This window comes from Malus domestica, chromosome 08 (assembly GCF_042453785.1).
Source record: "Malus domestica chromosome 08, GDT2T_hap1".
NCBI lineage: Eukaryota > Viridiplantae > Streptophyta > Magnoliopsida > Rosales > Rosaceae > Malus > Malus domestica.
In genome coordinates, this window is record NC_091668.1 from 3,283,989 (window position 1) to 3,294,257 (window position 10,269).

At 40.0% G+C, this 10,269-nt stretch overlaps 1 protein-coding gene and 1 pseudogene across 1 annotated transcript; both read left to right on the plus strand.

Moving 5' to 3' along the window:
- The first annotated feature begins 238 nt into the window (after nt 1-238).
- LOC103440608 (polyadenylate-binding protein-interacting protein 7) lies at nt 239-4,849 on the plus strand. Its single transcript, XM_070827111.1, has 6 exons — nt 239-667; nt 1,335-2,185; nt 2,442-2,886; nt 2,987-3,057; nt 3,559-3,683; nt 4,154-4,849. Exons 2-6 carry the CDS (start codon nt 1,412-1,414, stop codon nt 4,452-4,454), a joined length of 1,716 nt encoding a protein of 571 aa, XP_070683212.1. The 5' UTR covers nt 239-667; nt 1,335-1,411; the 3' UTR covers nt 4,455-4,849.
- Nucleotides 4,850-5,862: 1,013 nt separating this feature from the next.
- Nucleotides 5,863-9,833, plus strand: LOC139198350 (pentatricopeptide repeat-containing protein At4g33170-like; annotated as a pseudogene).
- Nucleotides 9,834-10,269: the final 436 nt, after the last annotated feature.

Below are 10,269 nucleotides of genomic sequence, written 5' to 3' on the forward strand. Positions count from 1 at the left end.
TGTATCGTTTCGGTCTGAAATTAATGATGCAATTCATAATCATGTAGTATTGATCTGTTATGTCGTGTCAACACGAACCCAACAGGCAAACACAAATTGCCAATCCTATCCATTTTCATATTCTTTAGAAAAAAGTACTAACCATTTTTCAAAAATATGACGCTAACAAAAAAAGAAAAACAAAAATAGAAAAAAAAAACAAAAATATAGGGCTAAAAAAGTTGTGCTCATCCTCTCTCTCTCTCTCTCCTCCGAATCCCAATTACGTCAAAGAAATATTAAAATAAAAGCAATGAGTGAGTCGTACAGAGATAGAGAGAGAAAGTAGAGAGAGAAAGAGAGAGGGGTCAAATCGAGTGGCGAAGGGGGTTGGGTTGTCTTTTACAGATTTCTGTGGTGGTGGTGGTGGTATTTCCATTTAGCCCTTCTCCTCCTTTTTCTTTCTTTCTAGCCCACGGAGGGTTTCAAACAAAAAACACACAGAGGAGAGAGAAACTAGAGAGAGAAGCCAGAGAGAGATAGCCCTGAAAGCTTGAAGATAATATACTGGAGACGCAGCTCTCCAAGCACTCCATACAAAACCCCCAAATCTTCTACTTTCCCTCTAATCTTCTCTTTAGTTTGTGTATTCTTTAGCCGATGGATCCCTTCGATTTGGTACGAAAAGGTATACTCTTGCTGCTTCGTTCAATCGGATCTTGAGCTTCATCTGTTCAGTTTTGCAGCTTCATTAATTTCATTTCTTGAATTTTTATTTGATTTTTTTTTAGATTTCTTTTAATCATTGACGTTGAATTTGTTGAGATCTATTGAATTCGGTTGCTTGAGTAGTTATGGATTTGGTTGCTTGAGTAATCAAGTGTTATTAATTATTGTTTATTTTTAATCAAGATTTTTGTGTAGATTTTGCTGTGGAAAATGGTAGTGTGGAATATCAGGTCTTAATTAATTGAGCGTTGAATATAATTAATGTGTGAGATTTTTTTTTTTATAATTTTTTTATGTGTTATATCCTTTACTTCTGCTTAAAAATTAAACTTTTTTTTGTTGTTTGTTACTTTAATCAGCGTTTGAACTTGAATTTTTAGGGGTTAAAGCATGTTTGTTTGAACAAATAATTGCAGGTTTGGTGTATATTTGAAAATGATTGATATATGTATGATTCAATTTACAAAATAAGTAGATTTTCTCTTCCTGTTTAGGTATTATTTTCGATTATTTTATAACTGGATGCATCAACTTTGACGGACTTGTTGAATTGCAAGTTGGTTTTTCAAGAAGGGGAAGTTTTTGGTCAATGGGCTAATTATAACACTCGATGAACTGTTTTGCAGGGTTTGGTTGAAGCTTAATGAAAATCAAGTTATTGTTTTATTCAAAGCTGTTTTAGTTATTTTCATTTGAGTAAATAATGAACTTGTCCAAGAAGGGATCCTTTACCAACGACACCAAACTAAGCACTGCAAACAAGGCAACTGTGTTGAATCCCAATGCAGCAGAGTTTGTTCCCTTTTCCCTCAGATCTCCGTCATCTGGAAGCACCAGCACGGCTCAGGGCTCAAAAAAGTTTTCTTCCGCTGGAACATTTGGAAAAGCAGTACTAGATCGAACAGAATCTTCTATATCAAACAATTCCGATGACGAGGCCCACCAGTACTGGCGCCACCAGCTCCCTGATGATATTACCCCTGATTTTAAGGTCATGGGGGAAGATGAGTCGCAAGGCCTTGGGAACCTCTCTTTGGCAGGTTTGTCCTTACACGATGATGTTGAAGCAACACGGTTTGCTGCCTCTACGGGCAGTGGATACTTATTAAACGAGTCACATACTAATGGCAATAGCTTTTCCGAAAAGTTAAGAGCATCTGCACCTCCCTTTGGCGGGGAGGATCTTTCATCGGCCAGTTTCCTTCATATGTCACCGAAGCCTTGGGATAAACAGATTCTGAACAGTAATCAGCTTGTTGGCAATGGTCAGGAGGGGTCTCCTTATGATGGCTTTTCTAGACACGGGTTCATGAATGATATGATGGGTGAGCATGCAGTTGTGGAAGATGCTGATATTAACCCTGCTGAGTTTTTGGCTTCACAGTTCCCTGGCTTCTCTGCTCAGAGCGTTGCTGAAGTTTACTTTGCCAATGGCTGTGATTTGAACCTGACTATTGAGATGTTGACTCAGTTGGAGGTATACTTGCATTTGTTAATTCAAATTGACAAAAATAAGTTTGCCATCCTCAATCAAGGCAGCTTGCATGTCTACTGTTACATTGGATTGTTGTCAGTTAATATTTCTCTTTAAAGTTAAATATTGTATTTTTTCAAAAAATCAAGTCAAAGAAAACATTATTAAATTGTTCATGCTAATTCTTTAGATTCTATGTATCCTTTTCATTGTGTGTGAATTGAGGTGTATGATGGGATTTATTTGTTTTGACTTGTAGCTTCAAGTTGACGGTGGTTTTAATGAGAATTTGAACTCAAAGGCCTTGTCAGCTCCTGATCTTAGTTCAATGGACTTCCCTGCACTTACGCCAACAGATGGTCATCATGATCATTCAAAATATGCTGGAGATGCTGATCTCCAGCAAAGCAATCCTTATCGATCTTCTGACAAAGACAACATGCTTTTGTTCAAGTCTAGCTCATCAATTCCTAATAGAGGTGCAATAGATTTTGCTTCAGCTGTCAGAAAATTAGCAACCCAGGATTCTGGATGGAAGTATGAGAGAAATGGTTCTGCTGATGCTGCTATTGGCTCAAGCCGTTCCCATCTTTCGAACAGCACTTACAATACTGGGCATGGAAGAGGCATGTACAGCGACAGGTCGCAGAATCGTGGTTCAGCTCGAACTGCACCTGTTTGGCTTGAAACGGGAGATGCCGTTGGTAATGTCCCTTGGTCAACCAAATTAGTTCTGTTCATGTTTGTTTAGTTATGGACATTCTTCTCGATCTATATATGCTTTTAACATTGTTGAGATGACAGCAAATATGTATTCTGATCTGCGGGATGAAGCTCGGGACCATGCACGCCTACGTAATGCATATTTTGAGCAGGTTTGTCTTCAATGTTCTTCGCCTTAAATGGTCTGTTTCTGCACCCTTTCCGCCACATCCTTCTTGCTTTATGTTAAGAGTGAAGCCTTAAATTGGCTTAAAATTGTGTTGGTGCAGCATATGGACATCTTGGTAGATTTAATTTTCGATCATGATTGACTCTAGTGAGTTGAACACCAATTCTCTTTGCCTAAGATGTCAACATTAAAAATTAAATACATGGCCAAGAAACAAACTGCAGCAGCACATGGTGGGTGTTCACCTTCCATGGGTTGGAAACAAATGTGTATTTAACCAATAGGTATTAGTAGGAGTGTTTTTCCCATATCAAATTGTCATACCGGCATGCTACTGCAGTTTCATTTTTTTCCTTTCTACCATGCGTGCCGAATGTTGAGCCACATAATGATTTGTGGGTTCACTCCAATCCCCTCTACTAACTTTTTCAGCTAATGTTGCTATGAAACCAAATTTACCCTTACTGTTTCTATTAAAAAACAGGCACGGCAAGCATACCTTGTTGGAAACAAGGCTCTAGCAAAGGAGCTGAGCGTTAAAGGACAGCTGCACAACATGCATATGAAGGAAGCTCATGGAAAAGCTCAAGAGTCTATATATCGTCAGAGGTTTGTTGTCCCCCACTGTTTGTGCTTCGCCTGGGCAAGGATGCCCTAGTATTTATAGAATTTTGTTTAACCATACTGTCTATACTTATGTGCATTTGTGATGGCTTGATGCGGTCTTTTGGTTTCTTTTCATTTCTTAGTTAAGTCGTTTGGATTAGACTAAAATTTTAAACCCCTCCTCGTCTTTGTCTACCGAAATCCATTTATCTTCGAGGGAATAAACGAATATTCTGGTTGACTTATTACCACCTCCTGAACTTCTTGTTATTTTGATCCGAGAATGCTTCTATATAAGCATCGCTAGAGTGCTACTTGATCATGCAGAGCATGAGTTGGATAACATACTTAACGCAGTTGACAAATTTTTGCGTTCACCCTCAATGACCTTAGTTTTGATGTTTTTCTTGTTTTATTGATAAAGTTAATTGGTTGCCTTTTCTGCTGTTGTGTACTGTTTTCTGAAAACACAGGAACCCAGTTTCTCCAGAGATGCAGGGCAATGGGAGATCACAAGAGAGGATGATAGACCTGCACGGGCTGCACGTAAGTGAAGCCCTTCATGTCCTGAAGCACGAGCTGAGCGTGTTGAGGAATGCTGCCAGAGCAGGAGAGCCTGGTCTTCTGGTTTATATATGTGTTGGAACGGGCCACCACACCAGGGGTTCCCGCACTCCAGCTAGGCTCCCAATTGCTGTACAGCGATACCTACTCGAAGAAGGCCTTGACTACACTGAACCACAGCCAGGGCTGCTCCGAGTTCTGTTATACTGAGCCACGAAGATGACGTGTTTGAGGTATAGGATGTTTTTTTAACACAGCACAGTCCGTGAAGCCATAGTCATCATAGCGAATCTTGTATCTGTATATGGGAAGAAAACAAGTTTAGTCCAAGTCTGAAAAACGAAAGGAAAAAAAAACGAAGGATCGGAAAGTTAGAGGGAAAAAGACCGACAAAACGAAAAAAAAGAAGTGTATCATTAAGTTGGAGCAGTTGACCGAGGGATTACGTTTTCTGTAGCCGAAAATGATCCTACATTGGCAGGTGCCTTGCATCTTTTGCTTTTTTTGTATCTTAAAATTTTATTTCTTTGTCAAATTCCTTTTTGATTCCCAGATGTAACTGATAGAATTGAATTACATGATAGAACAATTCACCTTGCCAATTATACCCTGTGCCATTTAGCCGGAACTTTATGTTTCGCCGGCAACCTGAGAGTGGTTTTTTTCCGTCCCCGTTTCCAGTTCCTTTTCCGGCTTACCGGAGTTTGACCGGCATCATCAACTATGGAAACCTTAACAAGGAAGGGATGATTTAATATATATATACCAAATCTTCACATCCGTTTCACGGTTAGATCTGATCATGGGCAATTTGTACCAATATGGAGGCGGATTCTCTTGCGTCGGTTAGTAATACCGAGATGTGCAATGTTGTGTGGGCTGATAGCCCTCCATCTTCATTGGTGTTTGTTCTGAACAACGAAGGTTTACCTTGTCCTCATTAGTTTTGTTTGGGTAGTGTAGGGGGTGATGTTTTTTCATGGTTGCAGCGTCCTCCTTGTTGTACCCCTCTACACTGTTGGTTACTGCTTATGCGCTTGCCTCTATGTAGGCTTTCGGTGTATGTTTCTAGCATCTTTGCCCCGGAATCTATTTCCCAGTTTATCAAAAACAAAAAAAAAAACACTCTTGTTTTAGGAGGGTGTGTTCAATTGAGATTTTGACGGATTATAATAGATTTATAAATTCATGGATTTTGATTAAGTTTAATTGATTTGTAGAGATTATATGTAAAATTTTGATCTAATTCTCTCGAAATCTCAAGAGAATACGTGAGGTTTGTGAATGCTTAAAATACCGTAAGAAATCTCTCAAATTCTCTCAAACTCCTCAACTCTTTAAAATTCTTTAAAACAAATTCGTAATGGAGTACTCCCAAAATGTTCTAAACTTCTTCATAATTCTAATTGAATACACTCGGATTTTTTAGGATTTTAATAAATTATTTTAAAATCATGATTAGATACAAGTTGAGTTTAAGAGAATCACCAATAAAATTACGATTTAGTGCTCCTTTATTGTTTGTTTAGTGGTCTTTGAGTTTTATTTTTTTATTACACGTTTATAATCAATAAAAAGGTTGAGCCCAATTGGCCATGTGTTGTGTGTTCGTTTCCTTGTACTTGAGTTCGACGCATCCATCCAAAGATTAAAGAAGCTTACAATATACACCGTCTCATTAAAATAAAAACGTTTGTAACTGATTCTATTTGTGCATATATCCATCAAATAAATGTTTAAGAGACCACAATCTCTTCTCTTACTCTCCTCTGCCCTCTCTCACTCTGCCCGCATATCCCCATCTTCTTCTTCCTCCTCCTCTCAATGGTTCTCCATCCTCCGCGCCGCCGTCGCCGCCGCAGACTTGCAGCTCGGAAAGCGTGTGCACGCGCTGATCGTAACCTCCGGCGATGGCCCGGATCAGTTTTTGACCAACAACCTCATCGCCATGTATTCCAAATGCGGATCGCTTTTATCCGCACGCCGCCTGTTTGATAAAATGCCCGGCCGAGACCTTGTCACATGGAACTCCATTCTAGCGGCCTATGCGCATGCTGCGGGCTCTGATGTTGAGAATGTTCAAGAGGGTCTTAGCCTTTTCCGGCGTCTTCGTGAGTCGGTTGTTTTTACCAGTCGGCTCACTTTGGCGCCGGTTTTGAAAATGTGTTTGATATCAGGGCACCTATGGGTTTCCGAGGCGGTTCATGGGTATGCTGTTAAGATTGGATTGGAGTGGAATGAGCTTGTTTCTGGTGCTCTTGTGAATATATATTCTAAATTCGGACGAATTAAGGCCGCTCGTGTGTTGTTTGATGGGATGATGGAAAGGGATGTTGTGTTGTGGAATACAATGCTCAAGGCATATGTGGAAACGGGTCTTGAGGAAGAAGGACTTTCTTTCTTCTCAGCGTTTCATCGGAGTGGATTGCATCCCGATGATGTAAGTGTGCGTTCTGTTCTCAATTGGATTGACAAAGTTGATTCTTATGAATGCAAGAGGCACATGGAGCAGGTTCAAGCATACGCGACAAAATTGTTTTTGTATGATACAAAGTCAGAGTGTTCGGATATATATTCTTGGAACAAGACGTTGTCCGAGTATGTTAAAGCTGGTGAAAATTGGGCTGCTATAGACTGCTTTAGAAACATGGTACGATCAAAAGTAGAGATTGACACGGTGACATTAGTTGTTATTCTGTCTACGGTTGCCGGTGTAAATGATTTGGAGTTGGGGAAACAGATTCATGGTCTTGCTTTGAAATCACGTTTTGATTCTGTTGTTTCTGTTGCAAATAGCCTCATCAACATGTATTCACGGGCTCGTTCTGCTTATTCTTCAAGAAAAGTGTTCAATCGCATGAAAGAAGTGGACTTAATTTCGTTGAACTCAATGATATCATGTTGTGCGCAAAGTGGTTTAGGAGAGGAAGCCGTAAACTTATTCATAGGCTTATTACATGATGGTTTGAGACCGGATCAATTTACTATCGCAAGTATTCTAAGGGCTTGCTCCTCCCTTGAAGAAGGGTTGTCAGCCAGCAAACAGATACATGTTCATGCTATAAAATCTGGTATTGTTGCTGACAGTTTTGTTTCGACAGCTCTTATTGATGTTTATTCTAGAAGTGGAAACATGGAGGACGCGGAGGTCGTTCTTGGAAATGAACTTGAATTCAATCTGGCATCTTGGAATGCAATGATGTTCGGATACATAATGTGTAATGACAGTCACAAGGCATTGGAACTTATGAGGATAATGCACGAAGGTGGACACAGCACAGATGCGATATCTTTAACAACTGCGGCTAAGGCTGCTAGTAGCCTGGTAGCTTTGGGACCAGGACCAGGAAAGCAAATTCATGCTCATGCCATAAAAACAGGTTTTGTTTCGGATTTATGTGTTAACAGTGGAATTCTGGAGATGTATATCAAATGTGGTGACATGGGAAGTGCACACACAGTGTTCAACGACATCCCTGCACCCGATGGTGTTGCATGGACAACTATGATCTCAGGATGTGTAGAAAATGGAGATGAAGGGCGCTCTCTTTCTATATACCATCGGATGAGGCAGTCAGGAGTCTCCCGATGAATATACCTTAGCCACCCTTGTCAAAGCCAGCTCTTGTCTGACAGCATTAGCACCAGGGAAACAGATACACGCTGATGTGATAAAGTTGGATTTTTCCTCAGACCCTTTTGTCGCGACATCACTTGTTGACATGTATGCCAAGTGCGGCAACATAGAAGATGCTTATCATTTATTCAGGAAAATGGATGTTAGGAATGTCGCCCTGTGGAATGCCATGTTGGTCGGTTTAGCTCAGCACGGAAATGCTAAAGAAGCACTAAGCCTTTTCAGAGTCATGAAAACGAAGAACATCGAGCCTGATAGAGTTACTTTCATTGGAGTCCTTTCCGCTTGCAGCCATTCTGGTTTAGTATCCGAAGCATTTGAGTATTTTTCTAAAATGCAGAAAGATTACGGCGTCGAACCTGAGATGGAGCACTACTTTTGCCTAGTTGATGCCCTTGGCCGCGCAGGTCTATTCCAAGAGGCAGAAAAACTGATAGCATCAATGCCCTTTGAAGCTTCTGCTTCAATGTATAGAGCCCTTCTATGTGCTTGTAGAGTAATGCTCGTAGAGTCAAAGGGGAAACCGAAACTGGAAAACGGGTAGCAGTACAGCTCCTGGCTGTGGAGCCATCTAACTCGTCTGCTTACGTGCCTTTATCCAGCATCTATGCAGCTGCAGCGTTCTCTGTACTACCAGAGTCAGAAGCTAGCAATAGCTTATGGACTCATAAGCACTCCTCCATCCGCTGCCATTTGGGTGATAAAAAAACCTGAGAGTTTGTGAAGATTGCCAGAATGCAGTCAAATACATATCTAAGGTTTCTCAGAGAGAGATCGTTTCATGGGGGTTCTTTCAGTGCAGCTGCCTGCTATCCGACCCATATTTTTTGAACAGATGGATTTCGTGGCGAATCACTTTTGGGTAACCCCATCTTCTACCTTCAGTTTTTGCTTATGGTACTTCATTGGCAACATTGCTAGATTTAGGGATTCTACTGACCGATTTGGAATGAGCTTGTTTCTGGTGCTCTTGTGAATATATTCCAAATTCGGATGAATTAAGGCCGCTCTTATGTTGTTGATGGGATGATGGAAAGGGATGTTGTGTTATGGAATACAATGCTCAAGGCATATGTGGAAACAGGTCTTGAGGAAGGACTTTATTTCTTCTCTGCATTTCATTGGAGTGGATTGCGTCTTGATGATGTTAGTGTGCGCTCTGTTCTCCGTGGGATTGACAAAGTTGATTCTTATAGATGCAAGAGGCATACGGAGCAGGTTCAAGCATACGCGAAGAAATTGTTTCTGTATGATACAAAGTAGGAGTGTTTGGACATATATTCTTGGAACAAGACATTGTCCGAGTATGTTAAAGCTGGTGAAAATTGGGCTGCTGACTGCTGTACTGTATTCGAACGCTTGTTCTGCTTATTCATTGAGAAAAGTGTTCAATCACGTGAAAGAAGTGGACTTAATTTCGGTGAACTCAATGATATCATGATGTGCGCAAAGTGGTTTAGGAAGGAAGCGGTAAACTTATTTACAGGTTATTATTACATGATGGGCTGTCAGCCAGCAAACAATTCATGTTCATGATATAAAATCCGATATTGTTGCTGACAGAATAAACTCAAGTTCAATCTGGCATCTTGGAATGCAATGATGTTCGGATACGTAATGTGGGATGACGGTCAGATGGCAAAGTTCAAGATTTTTAGAGGGTTTGAGGGAAATCCCCATATCTGCACTTAATAGGCAAGGCAAGCATTTGAGTCTGGCATCTCGTTCATCAACTCAGGGAACATTTTGATGTCTGGAAGGCTCATCCCCTTTTAACTTCAATGACTGATGGAAAAAGGGAAGAGGTGAGAGTTATATACTTCATTGTTTTTACTTAATTTGTTTTAACAAAAAAAAATAGCGTGTTGAAATCATTGTCAAGAGTGTTTAGTCAAAGAATTCATAGCGCACACAGAATTTTGAGAAAAAAAAATGTTAAAAGACTTTACCCATATAGTATTTTTATTTTTTATTTATTTTTGCTCTAAGAAACGAAAAAGCACTAGATAGTGATACCATGATCACAACCAGTTCCAATACAATTAAGAACAATGATGATTCTCTTCGGATCCTCTTTGTGAGGATCTAGGGGATTCATAAATCGTTTTCGTTCATCGTACATCGTGCAGTCAGTTTTTGTCAGGTACTATTTGTATTCAATTTTAAATAAAAAAATTTAAAATGATTTCTAATCGCACGATATACAATGAACACACACGATTTATGAATCTCCGGATCTTGACAAAGAGGATCCGTCACTCAAACAAGAAAGCTTTTCTTGCCATAGAAGGCAATGTCCCATCCCGAATATGAACATTAGTAAAACTAAAACCAATGCTAGTGATTGTATTTGCCAAAAAGTTCTCCGTAAACATGATTCCACAAAAT

What these genes read in the sequence shown, in the direction of transcription:
- LOC103440608 (XM_070827111.1), top strand. Translation starts at nt 1,412, where the DNA reads ATGAACTTGTCCAAGAAGGGATCCTTTACCAACGACACCAAACTAAGC. An exon ending in AGATGTTGACTCAGTTGGAG is followed by an intron (nt 2,186 to 2,441) that starts GTATACTTGCAT and finishes TTTGACTTGTAG; the next exon opens with CTTCAAGTTGACGGTGGTTT. An exon ending in GAGTCTATATATCGTCAGAG is followed by an intron (nt 3,684 to 4,153) that starts GTTTGTTGTCCC and finishes CTGAAAACACAG; the next exon opens with GAACCCAGTTTCTCCAGAGA.